At 41.2% G+C, this 18,464-nt stretch overlaps 1 protein-coding gene across 4 annotated transcripts; it reads right to left on the bottom strand.

The window, feature by feature from the left end:
- Positions 1 to 2,036: 2,036 nt before the first annotated feature.
- Positions 2,037 to 18,461, bottom strand: LOC136679288 (ras association domain-containing protein 7-like). Of its 4 annotated transcripts, XM_066657734.1 has the most exons (7): positions 18,358 to 18,374; positions 16,419 to 16,467; positions 6,981 to 7,129; positions 5,935 to 6,815; positions 3,745 to 3,895; positions 3,494 to 3,601; positions 2,037 to 2,311 (listed from the first exon to the last, which is right to left on the bottom strand). In XM_066657734.1, exons 3-7 carry the CDS (start codon positions 7,081 to 7,083, stop codon positions 2,280 to 2,282), a joined length of 1,275 nt encoding a protein of 424 aa, XP_066513831.1. In that variant the 5' UTR covers positions 7,084 to 7,129; positions 16,419 to 16,467; positions 18,358 to 18,374; the 3' UTR covers positions 2,037 to 2,279. The 4 variants fall into 4 exon arrangements, with proteins under 4 accessions (XP_066513831.1, XP_066513832.1, XP_066513828.1 ...); XM_066657735.1 differs by lacking the exon at positions 16,419 to 16,467 and having other exon boundaries at positions 18,358 to 18,461; XM_066657731.1 differs by lacking the exon at positions 18,358 to 18,374 and having other exon boundaries at positions 16,419 to 16,657.
- Between the last annotated feature and the right edge of the window lie 3 nt (positions 18,462 to 18,464).

Below are 18,464 nucleotides of genomic sequence, written 5' to 3'. Positions count from 1 at the left end.
TGAGAGACAGCGAGAGAGAGAGAGAAAGAGAGAGAGACAGCGAGAGAGAGAGAGAGAGAGAGAGAGAGACAGCGAGAGAGACAGTGAGAGAGAGAGAGAGAGAGAGAAACAGCGAGAGAGAGAGAGTTTACAAACGAAAATGGCTTCTTCTTGGGTTTAATGGCCGACTTCGTGAAGGCCGCCGCATCAGTGCTGCACCCTACTGGACAGAGCTCAAATTACTTTCACACAAATTTAGAAACGTGATGAACGTGCCAGTACCACATGTAGTGCTTGCACAAATGGATCAGACCCAGCAGTGCCGCTGGAGTTACGCTATGCTCACACTTTTTCCATTTTGTAGATCCATAGTCAGAAAAAGTATCTTATTTATTTCTACAGTTTGTGTAAGTCTTCCCCTGGTCCGTTTTCAGTGGTTACTGGATGTGGCCTCCATCAGCTACGCTGTGTCTGATCCATGCGTATCAGTGCAATGAGGTTAAATGTCCAAAGCTAAAGGGATTTCCGTATTTGAATATGATATGGAAGGCTGCTCGGTTGAACTGAGGTGGGTTAGGGGTATTTCCGGTGTAAAATGAGCTTATAATAGGATTTTAAATCATGTACTGTAACAAAAAACTGTTCAGTTTATCAGTTTTATTAAATTTATGAATGCCTGGCATTTTTGGGTTTTGGTCCATCGTTTTTCTCACTGAAACACCTGCCATTCTCCAAGCTTCTACCCAAGTGTAGTGTTTTAACATATGGTCACCATGCAGTAAAGAATAAATATCACCCAAAACAGTCATTTTACTGGAGAACAAAAAACCTTCTTAACTTTAAATGGAAGTCAATGTAAAAAAAATATATATATATATATCATTCCAAGATATTTTTGATCATTTCTGTTGGTTCATTCATTTTAAAATGTTCACACAATGTGAAAGACAGCTGTGGTGTTCAAATGATGTAACTACAAATCAATCAAAATGGAAATGCTTGGACAGCGATGATATTCATCAATCCATAGAGCCTACAAGGAATCATTGGGCGCAATGTGGGAATACACCCTGGAGGGGGCAACACAGACACACACTAACACATTCACACCAATGGATACATTTGAGTCACCAATCCACCTACCAGCGTGTGTTTTTGGACCGTGGGAGGAAACCGGAGCACCCGGAGGAAACCCACGCCGACACAGGGAGAACACACCACACTCCTCACAGACAGTCACCCGGAGGAAACCCACGCCGACACAGGGAGAACACACCACACTCCTCACAGACAGTCACCCGGAGGAAACCCACGCCGACACAGGGAGAACACACCACACTCCTCACAGACAGTCACCCGGAGGAAACCCACGCAGACACAGGGAGAACACACCACACTCCTCACAGACAGTCACCCGGAGGAAACCCACGCAGACACAGCGAGAACACACCACACTCCTCACAGACAGTCACCCGGAGGAAACCCACGCAGACACAGCGAGAACACACCACACTCCTCACAGACAGTCACCCGGAGGAAACCCACGCAGACACAGGGAGAACACACCACACTCCTCACAGACAGTCACCCGGAGGAAACCCACGCAGACACAGGGAGAACACACCACACTCCTCACAGACAGTCACCCGGAGGAAACCCACGCAGACACAGCGAGAACACACCACACTCCTCACAGACAGTCACCCGGAGGAAACCCACGCAGACACAGCGAGAACACACCACACTCCTCACAGACAGTCACCCGGAGGAAACCCACGCAGACACAGGGAGAACACACCACACTCCTCACTGACAGTGACCCGGAGCGGGACTTGAACCCACAACCTCCAGGTCCCTGGAGCTGTGTGACTGCGACACCTACCTGCTGCTCCACCGTGCCGCCCTGCGATGACATTCTCCACCAGGTTTTTGAAACACATTTTTATCTAAAGGTTATTCTATAAATTTCCATAAATTTGAAATGCCCTGTCTAAGGAAAGCATTAAAATAACACACACATCCATACATCTTTTATATAGCAACACATTATCATTGCAAATAGTTTTATTTAGAAGTCATGGAGGTAACTATAAGGTTTACAAAATACATTCAATAATGTTCTATATCTATATAATAATTACCAAGATAAAAATATATACATATATAAGTATTAAGTTTACACATAACATTTTCACAAACTACAGAGGAAAACATGTTCTTAATTAGATTTTAAAAAAAAAAGTCTGTAGACAGGAGATAAAGTGAACAGTGAACAGATCCTCGGTCTCGAAATCCCAGCTTTATCGCCATGACACCTCTCTGGATGACAGGACTGCAAGACACAAAAACGCATTGAGCTTTCCACTGTTTCACTTCTCTTAATGTTCTGGCATTGCTCTTCTAACCTTTAGACTATTTTTGTACATCTGCCTGAACAGACGAGAGAGTCTACAAAAAGACAGCAGAAATCTAATCTTCACTAACAGGACTATTCCACAGGAGTTTTCATAGATGTATACTGTAAAAAATTTCTTGTAAATTTTACAGTAAAATACTGGCAGCAGAGTTTACAACCATTTACCGTAGTTTTACAGGAACACTACTGTATTTCAAATTTACAGCATATTACTGTAATTGAATAATACAATAATTTACTGTAAATACTGTGATTTACAGTAAAATACTGGCAGCAACGTTCCCAGGTATTTACTGTATTTTTACAGAAACACTACTGTATTTCAAATTTACAGCATATTACTGTAATTGAGTATTAAAATAAAATACTGTATATACTGCGATTTACTGATACTGTAGCAGACTTGCTGTATATTTACAGCAATTTTTTACAGTGTAGTTGTCAGTAAGTTGGAAACACCTACAATGTGCCTACTCTAAGTGGCCATTATATCAGAAACGCAAGGTTTCTTTATGCCATTTTTGAGTTCTTTGAAGAACCATGTCATTAGTGAGAACACATCATTAGAACCATGACATAATACTATAGTTCTTTAGCAGTTTAATGGAAAATCCTAAAACCCATACATTTCTGAAACCTTATTGCACTTTGCTGCTTCAAAGTTGTTGTATCCCTCTGTTTATGCCCACAATTTATCAGCACCCCTGGATCCTATCATAAATGCACTGACTGGATGTTCTTTGGGTGGGGGTCGTTCTCAGCACAGCTATGTCACGTGGTTTTTATGTGTCCCTCTGCTGGACTGAGAGCAGTTCTAAGCAAAAGTAGACGTACTGTAGTCAGAAACTGATAAAGGGTTAATGAGTATCTAGTCACACCCTCGTGTTTTTTTTTAATAAAGTGTCCAGATTAGTGCTACTTTAACCAAATACAATCTACACACTAAAGAAAGCACATAAAACCAAAGATCTGAAAGAAAGAAGAGCCGAGGAGCCAAGGGAAGCACAGTGAGGAAGAGTGCAGAGTTGGAGAAGCAGGAAGAAGAAGGCTTGCAGGAGGAAGGCGACAGAGACCAGGCCGGCTTTCACACATACACACCCTCAGGATGGAGGCTGGAGACAAGTGGGTTCTGGAGACTGCGAGGGTTCCCCAGGATCTGCTTGGCAGTGGTGCGAGGATTAAATTCCAACACTGAGTGAGTTGAGTCTGCAGTTGGTTAAAAAACAAAAAGGGAGGAGATTAATCCAAGATACAGATTTTACAGATTCTGTTGTGTATTATTTCTGTATCCAGGTGAACAAGGGTCTATTCTGTATCAGCAATAAATCAGGTGTTTTCCTCTCTACTACCTTCATCGCTTTGTCCGTCAGGCATGTGGTCAGCCAGGTCTTCATCTGCCTGGACACTGAGCTGGACTGGGGGTCCTGTCTGCTGGATGAACTGCTGTAGATTGCACTGGCGAAGTTCCTTATTCAACTCGTCCACCTCTACGGTCTTTGCCTGGAAGAGGGCAAACAGGGTTAACACTCTGCTGCACAAGGAGCATTTTAAAATCATTTATTTGGAAAATAAGATACAGTATGGAAAGCAAGAGGGGTCCAGTACATCATTGTGGAAATACAAAGTGCATCTACATGCTCAGTAAATAATGAAGTGGTCAGTGAATGTTCATTTTTACTGAATTCATTTGCTACCTGAGATGCACTGATAATAGAGTTGTGGATGATGCAATAGTATTTCCTGTACATAATGATTTGAATACATGAACATTTATATAACGCTGTAGGATTATAAACATAATCAGAAATGTTTGATAATCAAGTTTAGATTTGATATATTGGTCCAATTAATACATACATCTGATGCCTATACTTTTTAAATAAATCATCTGTTGATATTAATATTATTTTTATACCACCATTCATCATTAATATTTACTGTTTGTAAAAAACACTATCTGATTGGTTCATGTGCTTGGTTACTCTATTAATACATTGTATTAAATTAAATTAAACTATGCATGCATGACTTTCATTGGTTTACAAATCTGCCACAAGGTGGCAGCCAAAATACAATAGGACACGGTGCATTCCCTGACTGCCTTTACAAAATTGAGTTTAAAGATTGTACAAACATTTAAATTGAAGTTGATTATATCCCCCCCCCCTCCATCAAATCTCTTTTTTTACTGAAACTATCTGATCTTATGAAGTACACTGATATTTCTCACGCTGTAGGTGGTTATAACCAACAAGGAAACAGCACGCCTCCGTAGGAAGTAAAGGTGGGAGAGGCTGTGATGTCATGGATATTTAACACGTTGTGCCCCGAGGTGGTATTAGTCAGAGAAAGTTTACAGTACGCTGTTTGTTTAGCCTTAGCTCCTTTTTCGATTTACCCAGGGTGACGCATAATTATTATCATAACAAAGGTGCACATAGTGAAATAGAAGTGTGTTTTTATTTTAACTAGTTGCTAAGAAGCTGTGTTAGCAAGTCTGAACAACAGCACTGTCAGAACAGCCAAGGAAAATGCCATGCCCTCAAAACAGCACGGTTACATGAAAACCGTCGCTCCTGTCCTGAAATACGGAAATATGGAAATATTTTAACATGTACTTACTTTCTAAACCAGCAGACACAAGCTCGGCTAAGCTGTGCGGTAACCTAATCTACCCTTGCTAACCTGGCTTTGTGTTATATAGCTAGCTTTGCTAATCATGTCCAATGAGGCCAAGAACTTCTCATAAAGGCTATAAACTGACAGGAGATTATGTGGGGGTTGACCATTGCCTAAAAATTGAGACTTCCATTCATTTGTTTCCAAATATTGTCAAAATTAATAAAGAAAAGTACAATTGGATGTAAGCTATGTCATTTGGAATGTGGCATATTTATAACGATTTCTTGTGCAGCGTTCTGAAAGCTAACACTTTGTACGTCACCGCCATTGTGACCAATTTGTACTCCAAATAATTTGCTTAAGAATTAAATGCTTTTGTGTCTGCGTTCCCTGTGTCCAATCAGAACGGACACCCACCGGCCTGCTCCGCTGAAAGTGTGCAAAGGCTCAGATGGAAAACGCTGAACTAAATCTCTCACTGAGAATGTTTAAATGCTGAGAGACAAGGTATATTCTTGGATGTTTCTGACTCAGGGTCCAATAGTTCCTAACAGGACCAAGGCCCATCCAGTCACCCGTAGTTAATTCACCATGAGTCGGAGCTGAAATGCCAGGGAGGCGAGGGGAGCGAGCAACAAAAGAGACACAGCTAGAGCTTTGTTTCTGTGAAGCATGTAAACCATCCCCCGACAAACTAAACTCGTCACCCACTTTTACATACTCCTCTGGTTGTAAGAGCTGTAGATAAAGTTTTGTAAGTATCATTTTTATTTCTATGTCAGCAACGTCACAGCGTTTTTGAGATCGTTTACGATACTGGGAGTTTTATAAACCAGTGGATATCTCTCTGTAATGGTCCAAAAGGAGTGGGCAGTGTTACCTTCACTGATATTTTCTACAACAGGCGATACCTTTACCTGCAACAGCTCCTCTGCCATCTTGAGAGCATTTTCCGTCTCCTCTATGGAAGAACTGAGTTCAGATCCTCGATGAAAGACCGTGTCCAGCTGACCTCTCGTCTGGACGAGAGATTCCTCGATGTTGGATTTTATCTGACGCATACCGTTCTTCCGGGTCTCTGTTTGGAGCTGAAGATCTCGTTCAAATCTCCTAGACGTGTTCTCTGTTTCATGAATTTTCTGGCTGTACTCGTCCAAAGCTGCATGAAGATCCCTCAGCTGCTTCAGCATACCCTGCTCTCTCTGAACCTCAGAGAGATATTCTGTTTCCCAGTATTCGCTATGGGCCAGTTCGGCCTCATTGCATCTAAAAGCCTCCCCCAGAAGGTCCATTTCCTCCAGAAGATCAGGGGACAGGGTTGGAGGTGGAGGTTGCTCCAAAGCCCACACTTCATGCTCAAAAGTCTCTACTTGGCTCTGGAGTGCCTGAAGCTTCCCATGCTGCATGAGAACCTGTCGGAAGATCTCCTCTTTTGATGCACCCGATTGGGCATGGGAAGAAGAATGACCTGAGGGCGATTTAACCTCTGGAGTGTCTCTGGGAACCTTCGTTAACTGTTTGATACGTATTTGTGAGGTAGTAGGCCCCAGGTTAAAGGTGAGTGCCTTCTTTGGCTCCTTCCTCTTGGGAAGCTCTGGCTCCTGAAGCTTGGTGAAAGCAGGAGGTCGGTCTAGGTCAGAACCTTCACTGCTGGAGGGGCCAGTCCGCCGCAGGATGAACTGCACCTCACTGCTCAACTGGCCCAGTTTGGCCAGGGATTCCAGAGGACGCTCATTAGCAACAAGCTGGCGCTCAGTGTCACGTAGCTTCTGGACGAGGACGTAACGACCCGTCTGGCCTGGAATCAACACAGAAATATGTGAGAAACAAGGGGAGATACAGCTGTGATTAGAACACTTCATATGTTCGAGAAGAAAGTTTCAACATTCTCATCATAGGTTTTTTTTACGTCTTTCTGTAGGTTCTTTCAGCTTACACCCAGCATTTAAACACTAATCCATACCTATAGCCTGGGCTAAGGCAATGACCACATCCTGGCAGGACGTCTCCTCAGACAGACCACAGACAACACGCTGTACCCCGTCCACCCACACCTTCAGCTCCATCTCTCAGTATGAGCTTCACTCAGAGGTTCTCTCACATGGCAGAATCCTGTTAGAGAGAGAGAGAGAAAGAGAGAGCAAAAAATATACAATTACACAAGTATTCTTCAGTTCATTTGGTTGAAAACACCAAAGATCCCAAGCTAGTTCCCTTTATGTTTGAAAATGCAGAAGTGGCTTACCAAAAGACAGTAACAAAAGCAAATAAACAGTGAATGGACACGAATCAAAACTCATGGAAGCATTCTGTATTACTGTAAACTGACAATGTTCCGAGTGACACAGTCCACACACACTGATGTTGGCATTCAGGTATGACCCACTGAGGAATGCTGCAGTACAAGTTTGAGAGGATGACTGAGACTAGGACATATGCTATAATGTTAATGCTAACAGATATGAAACAGAAGCTTATTCGAGGTTTACTGGTTTTTACTGTTACTGTATGAAGTGACTATCTGCAGTTTCTGTGCCAGACGTTAAGTTTTTTGCCATTCGGTGCACATGCTACATCACAGAGGAACAGGGTCAGAAAGCAAGTTTCTGGTTTGTGTTTTTAAACCAAAAGCTTTAACGAACAGAAATGAGATCTGCTGAGAAATCCTTCCCGGGGTTCGGGTGTCCAAATCTCAGACGTTAACAAATGAGTTACAGGGAGAATTTCACATATTGCTGTCAAACACGGTCAAAGAATTTAAAATAAACAAAAAATAAGGTGACATGGTGGGTTTATTTAGCAAGTCGTCGCCACTATATGGTATTTTGAGGCCACAAAATAATATATTGAGACCACGAAATAGTATTTTGAGTCCACAAAATAATATCTCGAGGCCACAAAATAGTAAATTGAGGCCATGAAATGACTGCGCACCCTGACAAAAATTTTGTGGCCTCAAAATGCTATATTGTGGCCTCAATATATTATTTTGTGGCCTCAATATACTATTTTGTGGCCTCCATATATAATTTAGTGGCCTCAAAATACTATCTTGTGGCCTCTATATATAATTTTGTGGCCTCAATATATTATTTTGTGGCCTCCATATATTATTTAGTGGCCTCAAAATACTATAGTGTGGCCTCAATATATTATTTTGTGGCCTCAATATATTATTTAGTGGCCTCAAAATACTATCTTGTGGCCTCAAAATACTATATAGTGGCCAGGACTTGCTAAATAAACCCACCATGTCACATTAGGGGCTCCGTAGGTTCTTGGAAGTAATGCATTCCACCAATTTGTCCAAGTAAGGAAGTCACTGAAGGTAGTGTGAGTCAAAATCAATCATTCTCTAGCAAAACAAACTCCTGCCTAACATTTGTGTTCACTCAGAATATCAGTATATGCTGCATGGTGTAACTGAAGTTTGAGCAAGAAACTGGTTGACGTTGTACTTGCCTGTACATTTTTATACACTTTTGAATTACCACAGAAGCTCATTTTTATCTCAAGTTGTTTACATTTGTAACACTTTCTGTCTGTGTTTACTTCCATGTAGTTAACATTTTCCTGAGTGGAGTTTTCCTTAATGTAAAAGTAACAGCAAAAATATAGAGCAACATCCTCTTTTCTTTTTATGCTTTTCAAGGTTCAGAAATCTCTTCACCATCCAAACGCCTCCAGATGCCATGTGTCTGACAGGCCCGAGCAGGCAATGCAGTGAAAGATCTCCTGAGTCGAGACACTTAGTTCCTCTCCCATTTATAGAACCAGGGCTGTGTACAAACACTGGACATTTATCCAGTGTGCAAACAGACCACAGAGCTAGCAAATGGTGAGGAAACCTCTAATTTCCCAGAATTTAAACATTCATGTTCCACATGATTCTTCATGGAACTTCATATCAAGACATATCACTGTGCACATCATTTTTTTTTGCAGAACATGATTTTAACATGTAAACAGCTCCTAAAACGTAAATGTAAAGAATGTCCCAGTCAAGCTGCTGTTCCTCTCACTCTTTTATCTCGTTAATGGGTTATGGAGCTAAAACAGAGGCCTGAAAGGAGAGGCTGCCTTCAGGCACTGATCTGGAACTTCCTCAGAATTTCATATTCAATTTTAGGGCACTGCTCAAGACGATGCCTGTGAATTCATGGGTGGAGACCTGCATTTATGAGCATTAAAGTCTGTCTCACTTGTTACATAATTGTCTGATCGTTATTATTATTGTTGGATCGTAATTAATTGGATTGAGGCACATGTTTGTCAATAAAAAAGCAGAAAACATATTTACTGAATCGTGCCAGGGGTGTTATTCAAACACCATGATGGCGGTTGGCAGAGCGTAGTGCCATACGTTGCAGACTAGGTTTTGATTCCCTTTTTGGGCTCGAAAACCACACTCCAAAATGTTCATCTCTATAACACAATTTAACCAAATGTTAGTCTGCCAAATGCTGTAAATGTAAATAAAAGTTGAAACATTTGACTTGGAACAACAACATTTTTAGAGTCTGTATGTTGTGCTCCTACTAAATTTATATCAAGATCTTCAGCTAATTAACAACTTAAATAAATTAAATTAAATCTATATAAGTTAAAAATAAAATCACAATTAAAATAAAGAGTTAATCACATATTTTGGCTACAATTCCTTGATTATATCTAACCTACTGAGGACGTGTAACAGTTTAAACTGGGCGTCTGCTCCTGCTGCTCATTAAGGGCAAAGACTCTGTGTGCTCTTTGAGTGCAGAGTGCACTGTGGAGGCGGCAGCATTCTCCAGCAACTTTTCATAGCACATGCCTGAGGCAATTATTAACTAACACACACACACACTCCTGTACACACTGAACCCATGTTCACTCACACTAATCAAACACACACTAGGCTCCTAGAGAAGGAGATATACAACAAACAAAGTAATACATTTTCTGTGTTCCTCTTTGATGGAATTAATACATAAAACAAAATGGAGGAAAGAGTGAGTAAGGCAGAGGTCACATGTCTACCATGCAAATATAGTAAGTTTTTCTTTTTATTAAATACACCACCTAGCCAGTGTCTTCAGAGCTTTTATGGGGAATGCTGAAAACTTTTTTATTTGGGCACTATTTTGCTTTTTATTTGCATCCTCCTGGATGAATTCTACATTTTATACAAAAGTCTACCTCAGACCCGTTGTAAATCAATGTTTCAAGCAGCACATTTGTAAATATTTCATGTTATAATTTTGTGTTAGCACCAAACCACACAGAATTCATTTGTTTACATCTTACAGCAAAATAAACATTAAAAATTAAACAGTTTTACATTGTTTAGGGTGACCAGACGTCCTCTTTAACCCGGACATGTCCTCTTTTTTAGACTTAAATAAACGTCCGGCATTTTGTTTTTCTAGAGCTTACATAGAACTTCGAGAAGTTTCGTTCACAAACTAGTCCCGCCCTCCTCTACTCCGATTGGTTCGCTTGAGTGAGACGGGGGCGTGGTGAATTAGCCTAAAATCTTTTGATTGGACGGTCTGACTGTAGAGCTACCGTTATTGGTCGATAACCTTCTCTGCAAACATTTAATTGGTCAGTCTGCACGTCAGTAGTCTTTGTTTACGTCAGGCAAAGCTCATGTACCCACCCTAATCTCGAGCAGCTATGCTTTAGCTTTTTAAAACTACAACGATTTTTAAAGCCTTTTTGTTGTTCTGTAGGTTGGGATTAAAAGCCTAATACAGCTAAGGGATAATTGCACTGGAATTACAGAAGAACAAGGCCTAAGATCATGCTAGTCTTATTAAGCCTTGATTATCTTTTAATTATCCATTTAATGATCAGGGTGGGTTCTTTAACCACAGCTTTAATAAAAACGCAGAGGCATTCTGTATGAGCTACGCAGTCATATTAGCAATAATTGTTTAAGGACAAAATCACAGAAATTTTAACAGGATTTATCAAGTGTCATTTGAGTGGTGGATCATTCTCTGCGCTGTTAAAGTTTGTTGTGCTGCAACAGATGAGCCACTGTCACTGATTTTAAATTTTCAAAGTGGACCAACAAGGTAGTTTTGTCTAATAGCTCAAACAAAACTACAAAATTAAAGTCTCTATTTGGACATTTTAATTGATTTTTTAACAAGTGAATGGAGGCTATAGTAAGTAAGCAACATTTATCCGGTGTAATATTAACCCAGTCCAGGCAAAGATAAGTGGGAAAGGATTGTTATCAAAAGGTAAACATGTCGTCATTCACTGTTACACTTGAGCTGGGAGCCAGTTTCAAGGTCTAGAAAAAAATACATATAAGAGGAATACAATGTCCCTTTAATAAATATTTCACTCCAAATTCCACTGTTTTGCTTAATGTAATGTACTTACTTAAATGTGTCAAATTTTAGCTTTATTTCTAACAATGGCTTGATGTTGACATTTTTCTGTGGAAGTGCCTGAACTCTAACATGTATTTTAAGGAAGTAGAGGTGGTATTTTTGAAAAGGGAATAACAAAATAACACTTCCATATACAGATTAAAAAGGTATACAAAGTAATAATGATAAATACAATGTCCTAAGGTTGAATATTTCACTCCATTCCTCTATTCAGCTGAAGTTACGACCAGACGTAGCCCCTGGAGCCACAGGCAGGTTAAATCACCTCTGTCAGTGACAGAAATTTTTAATGTAAAAAAATAGTTCACTTTTTCTGATACTGATCCTGCAACCTTGGGAACTGAATGATAAAAGTAATAGATTTTTTGTTTGTGTGTTTTTAGCATTAGCATTCCAAACCTGTAGCTAGCTGCCTGTTGTTCTAATGCTAATATTAGCCTATCATCAGCAGACTTCCCTTTAAGAAGGGAATAACTATAAGAATATTAATAAAAGCTGGGACCTTCTTTACTTCACATTACGTTATGCTACAAGCTAGGTTGTCTGCATTTTCTGGTATCAACTGTATAATGATACAGAGTTTTAGATCATTACTGTCGATTGCTATGATGATAGCTAACATGAAAAAAACTCTGTCTTTCCTTGTATGTGTCATTTTGCAAGGTATTAAGAGATATGCTAACATCCCACCTACAAGTGTATAAGTTCATTGAAGACTGAATGAACTTATAAAAGTTGCTCCAGTGTGCACTATGTAGCCTCCAGGATGTGTATGTAATTACACACCCATGGCCTGACTCAGCAGAGCTGCAGTAGATTAGATTCTGGTGGTGAATATCCCTCACAAAAGACACATCTGTTCTCTCAGCACCTCTTTTACACCAAAATCTCAGAAATAACCCAAACAGCCACAGCACCCTAGAAGTAGAGAGAAAGCTGCCCGTTGGGACACATTACTGTCTGGAAACTTAACCCTCTTCACCAGAGAGATCCATCATGTCTGGAGACGTCAAGGATAGGTGACCTGAGCTCTATAAAGTCAACCTGATCCATGTGAGTGGTGATGGTTATGGTGGTTATGTAATCTCTTGCCTTGTGCCATGGAAAGACTGTGTCTCTCTTTACCTATTGGATTTTTTTCTCAGACTAGGTCTGCTAATGTAACTGGAGATAATGTGCCCTCACATGTTCAGTTTTCCCATGTTGGTCTACCAACATTGAAGCAAACTCATCAATGACAAACAGCAAAAGATAAAGGTCGAATAAGAGAAGCTAGGTTTGGCGCTTGATTGGTTTACTTATGATCACATTACTGATGAATATGTGTGTGGACATTTACATAGAAAATGAGACCATATATTTAATCTCCAGTGAAAATAGACATTAAGTACAAGTCATTCACTTTTCAGGAGAGGTTTCTTTGAGGATTAGATATGATAATCCATTAGGGGAAAACAAGGGTTTGTGAAACGAGTTCAAATGTGATCAAGAAAATGGGTTGAGAGCTTGGCAGATCAACAGAACTTTCACCATCCACTCAATGTTTTGGGTCTAGAAAAATTGGAATTTGACATTGAATTTTTCAAAGGAAACACAGAAACTGCTACTGATCTAAGAACCATTATCCACTCAGAAACAAAAGAGAAGCCAACAGACTTGTTTTAAAAATGCAAAGTGGGGACAAACTACATTCTGAAAAGAAACAATTACTATGGCTATTTTTAGATATTTTTGTGTTATGTTCAGATACATGACAGATACAAGTAAGATGTACGATACAATTAAGGTCAACAGGGAATGACCCTTCCGCAACAAATGTTAAAAAATAGTGCAAACATGGTGAATTCCACAGAGAACATGATCCAGTAGGAACCAGGCTCAGTGGTTTCTCACACAGTCATTAGGTTTCACGTGTCTGCTCAAAGGGGTGAAACCAGCCTGTTTAAGTCTGACTGCATATCTAAGACTTCCTCCTTTGTGTGCAAAGGGAGGAGTGTATTCTTTCTCCTTCTCATATGAGATCACTAAAGTATGGAAGTAAACAATGAGTGCAAACTGAGCATGATGCCAATGGTATGCAACATTTCAGGTGGATCGACTTACGTCTTCCTCTGTGAGTCCAAAGGACATTTTTTGAAAGTAAACTACATTTTGAAACTCTCCTAGAGCGGGTGCATTCAAATGGATTGTGGTGTGACTTGTCGTGTTAGACTTTCTGGCATATAAACCTTTTATTCAAATACTGAAGATATTTCACGTTTTCACCATGTTTTGAGTCATTGTTTGTCTGTCACATCATAAGTACATTTTCAGGGCAAGGCGTCAACTTTTTAAAAGCCTATGAATGTCAATGGAGTGCAGTCTTTGTTATTAATGTATTCTGGTTTAGATTTGGCAATTAACCTTGCCTTAGAGTTCATTTGTACGTGACACACTATGAGTAGCATTTACTCATTTCATAATATATTCTGCAAATATATTACCCATTACTATGTATATTTCACAAACATTTTTCACATAACATAGTTACTTGCAATTTTTTGACCCACACATATACATTCATTTATTCATTCATTATCTGTAAGCGCTTATCCAGTTCAGGGTCGCGGTGGGTCCAGAGCCTACCTGGAATCATTGGGCGCAAGGTGGGAATACACCCTGGAGGGGGCGCCAGTTCTTCACAGGGCAACACACACTCACACCTACGGACACTTTTGAGTCGCCAATCCACCTACCAACGTGTGTTTTTGGACTGTGGGAGGAAACCGGAGCACCCAGAGGAAACCCACCAACTCCTCACAGACAGTCACCTGGAGGAAACCCACGCGGACACAGGGAGAACACACCACACTCCTCACAGACAGTCACCCGGAGGAAACCCTCACAGACACAGGGAGAACACACCACACTCCTCACAGACAGTCACCCGGAGGAAACCCTCACAGACACAGGGAGAACACACCACACTCCTCACAGACAGTCACCCGGAGGAAACCCTCACAGACACAGGGAGAACACACCACACTCCTCACAGACAGTCACCCGGAGGAAACCCACGCAGACACAGGGAGAACACACCACACTCCTCACAGACAGTCACCCGGAGGAAACCCACGCAGACACAGGGAGAACACACCACACTCCTCACAGACAGTCACCCGGAGGGAACCCACACGGACACAGGGAGAACACACCACACTCCTCACAGACAGTCACCCGGAGGAAACCCACGCAGACACAGGGGGAACACACCACACACCTCACAAACAGTCACCCGGAGGAAACCCACGCAGACACAGGGGGAACACACCACACACCTCACAGACAGTCACCCGGAGGAAACCCACGCAGACACAAAGAGAACACACCACACTCCTCACAGACAGTCACCCGGAGGAAACCCACGCAGACACAGGGAGAACACACCACACTCCTCACAGACACTCACCCGGAGCGGGACTCGAACCCACAACCTCTGTTGTCTATATCTCATAATATCATATAATGTTTGGAGTAAACACTGATCAGTGGATCATATTTAGGCCAAATTCTCAAAGCTCTGTCGTTGTGACTCAAATAGTCAACTTTTCCAAGCTGCGCAAATCATGGCAATGTTGTTGCACTGTTTACAGTATAATCTTCCAACAACTTCCATTTACAGCCTCCCTAAATATGACCTACCACTGAATGGCCTCATTTCCAGAAATAATCCTTAGGTTACATGGTATGAGATCCAGACACTCCATTCTTGTTTTGTTAATAGGACCAGGCTTAAATGTGTTCATACCTTTATACCTCTCCCCCAGGGAAGTCATGTAGATTAGCCTACATACTGGAATAGATGTGGCTGTCTGGTTTTGCATATTCAAATGAAGTGTCCTAAGCTGCTGTCAAGAGTCAAAAGGTTAGTCCAGTGGACTGAATTATCTGGCCTTTCTAAATGTTTTAAGGAGTGGTTCAAGAATCTACGCTTCAACCAATGACGTTTCCTTTGGTTATTTCTGTGGGTGAATGATTAGGTTTGACCATGAGGTGAGTTATTACTGAAGTTAATATATTAACTCTCTCCCAAAAGGGCTTTCCGAATTCCAATGGGAAGCTTGATCTTTCTTTTGTAAACACTGTGTTATCTCGTTATACATCAGTGCAGTCGATACCCAAAGGTGTTTCCGTTCAGATCAGGAAACAACAGCTTATCATTTGAATTGCTGATGTACACAGAGAGAACCTCCTTCTCTGCGAACGCTAAGCAGATGGAGAACAGGTGCTTAGTCAAATCTTCAAATGGATATTAAATCAATAGATGTGAATAAACTTAAATATTTCTGATACATAATGCTTGTTTGTGATGAAATTCTGGAAAGGGTATAGTCATTTTTGGCTGTGCCCTGTCTATTTTTTCCCCCATTAATTGTTGATATGGAAATATTTATGGGGATAGACAGATACATCATATTTCTGCACTAATATCAGTCAGTGACACTAATATGAGCGAATGTGATTATATAAAGTAAGTCACTGAGTAATCAAGATGATCTAACGTGGAAATGCACTATATATAGCCATGTTACTCATGTCTTGATGGGTTTGAACCTTGTGTTCTATGTATTCTTATATTTAACAGGTTTTACTAAGCGTTATTATTGTGTGTTACAAGCTTACAAACCTTTGACACTTTAGAAACACTCACAGTGAAGTGTAATGTACTTATACGACACCATTTCTACAGTGATCAAACATTAATAACCAGTCGTTTGTCTTAGAAAACTATGAGAAACAATGCTGGCGTGTAATGGACCCCTAACAATTGTCTTTTATCTGAATGGGGAGGCTACATGACACCGTTTCTACTCTTTTTACTTTACTGCTTTGTCTATGGTAAAAGACTAGAGCAGACACGAATACTGATGGAAAATCAGGTACACCTGACTGACCCTGTGGAAGAACAAGACAAACCTGCTACTCTCATACAGAACTCCATAAGCTGTGTGTGTGTGTGTGTGTGTGTTTACCTTTCAGCTGAAAGCTCTAGTCCCGGTGTCAAACTTTCCTGTCACCATGCTGAGAAACAAACAACGAGAAATAAAGTCCTCTCCGTTTTCTGTAATGATCCAAATGTTATAATAATTGACTCATCAGCGTGTTTCTATAGAATTCAACAGGTGTTCTCAGGCTGAGAAGTACGCAATGGCGTACTTCTAAATTAGGAAGAGCCTCTCTCGCTCTCTCTCGCTCTCGCTCGCTCTCTCTCTGTTCTCTTCTCACTACTATGCTATGCTGGCACATACCACAGCCTTCTAGTGCTCCACCCCTTCCACAGGTAACAGCTACAAGAATGTGTTCTCTCTCTCTCTCTCTCTCTCTCTCTCTCTCTCATTGGGCATCCTGAACTTAGGCTCATTTACATCTGCTCCACAGTGTCCCATTTTAATTAATATTTTTCTGTAGAGCTCATACTAACTGTGTGCACAATTAAACATCTGCCAGCTGTGAACGCACCATAAACTGGCTGAATTCACTTATTTTAACGGGCCTCTACAGATTTGGGAAGCCGTGATGGAAATAGACTCTCTACAAAGTGTTGTATTTCTACGTGGTCATTAATCTGTCCTGTTCTCCGTATCAGCACAAACACCTTCTGCGATAACTGACTCCGTGCCCCTTCATATTCATTACACAGAATGGGTCTTTTATCAGTGCTTTCTGACCCTCATATCTACAATGGAACATCTTGCACTTATCTCACAGGCCTCAGCGTTTACAGTGGTGTGTGTGTGGATCTATAGATGAGGATCATGAATAAACCAAATGTACCAAAAGTCCTTGGTACACTGTACACTTCACGCTGTAGCAGATTTGCCCAGATGTTCCTATCACACTGTAATATGTTATAAATACATGTTTTATTCTTTTGCTTCCTCAGAGCTTGTGGGTAGGTACTTTTTTTATGTCTTTCTCTATAGGCACTTTTTAGACCAGGGTTTTTCTGTGTAATCCTATTTTCTATTGCGGCACGGTGGCGTAGCAGGTAGTGTCTCAGTCACACAGCTCCAGGGACCTGGAGGTTGTGGGTTCGATACCCGCTCCGGGTTACTGTCTGTGAAGAGTGTGGTGTGTTCTCCCTGTGTCTGCGTGGGTTTCCTCCGGGTGACTGTCTGTGAGGAGTGTGGTGTGTTTTCCCTGTGTCTGCTTGGGTTTCCTCCGGGTGACTGTCTGTGAGGAGTGTGGTGTGTTCTCTCTGTGTCTGCGTGGGTTTCCTCCGGGTGACTGTCTGTGAGGAGTGTGGTGTGTTCTCTCTGTGTCTGTGTGGTTTTCCTCTGGGTGCTCCGATTTCCTCCCACAGTCCAAAAACACACGTTGGTAGGTGGATTGGCGACTCAAAAGTGTCCGTAGGTGTGAGTGAGTGTGTGTGTGTTGCCCTGTGAAGGACTGGCGCCCCCTCCAGGGTGTGTTCCCCGCCTTGCACCAAATGATTCCAGGTAGGCTCTGGACCCACCGCGACCCTGAATTGGATAAGCGGTTACAGATAATGAATGAATATTTTCTATTGTTACCATTCGATTGTTGTTAATTATTATAAATAAATTCTACTCATACATGTGCAGCAATATTAAAGGGCCCATATCCTACATTTTACTTCATTTGTCTTGTGTTATGTAATAAATTGACAACCTGACTCTTGTCCAGCCTCACTTTCTCCTTTAGAATTAAACCAGCTCTGAACAGATAAATGTTATAAGTGAAGAACCCTTTAAATATGTAACTGATAGGAAAATAAACTGTGTTTAAAGCTAAAGGTCCAGCACACAGCAGTGTAATTACAGCATGTCAGCATTTCAAAGAGCCAGTCACATGCTGTTTGTGAAGATAGCTCTATATGAGGGACAGAGTGCAGGACGAGAACAGAAATATGTCCTTGGGAAAAGATAGAAATGTTCAAGTTGGACTCACCTCTTGAAGCCCTTAACGTCCACAAGGGAAAGGAGCACAGACAGGGGCAGAGAAGACAGACAGATTGTAAAAATGGATCAATGTGACTTCTCCAAGGCCTCTGCAGA

This window comes from Hoplias malabaricus, chromosome Y (genome assembly GCF_029633855.1).
Source record: "Hoplias malabaricus isolate fHopMal1 chromosome Y, fHopMal1.hap1, whole genome shotgun sequence".
NCBI classification, from domain to species: Eukaryota; Metazoa; Chordata; class Actinopteri; order Characiformes; family Erythrinidae; genus Hoplias; species Hoplias malabaricus.
This window is presented reverse-complemented; position numbering and strand designations above follow the sequence as displayed.

What these genes read in the sequence shown, in the direction of transcription:
- LOC136679288 (XM_066657735.1), bottom strand. Translation starts at nt 7,083, where the DNA reads ATGGAGCTGAAGGTGTGGGTGGACGGGGTACAGCGTGTTGTCTGTGGT. An exon ending in TGCCTTAGCCCAGGCTATAG is followed by an intron (nt 6,816 to 6,980) that starts GTATGGATTAGT and finishes TGTTGATTCCAG; the next exon opens with GCCAGACGGGTCGTTACGTC. An exon ending in CTCCAGCCTCCATCCTGAGG is followed by an intron (nt 2,312 to 3,493) that starts GTGTGTATGTGT and finishes TGTGTCTTGCAG; the next exon opens with TCCTGTCATCCAGAGAGGTG.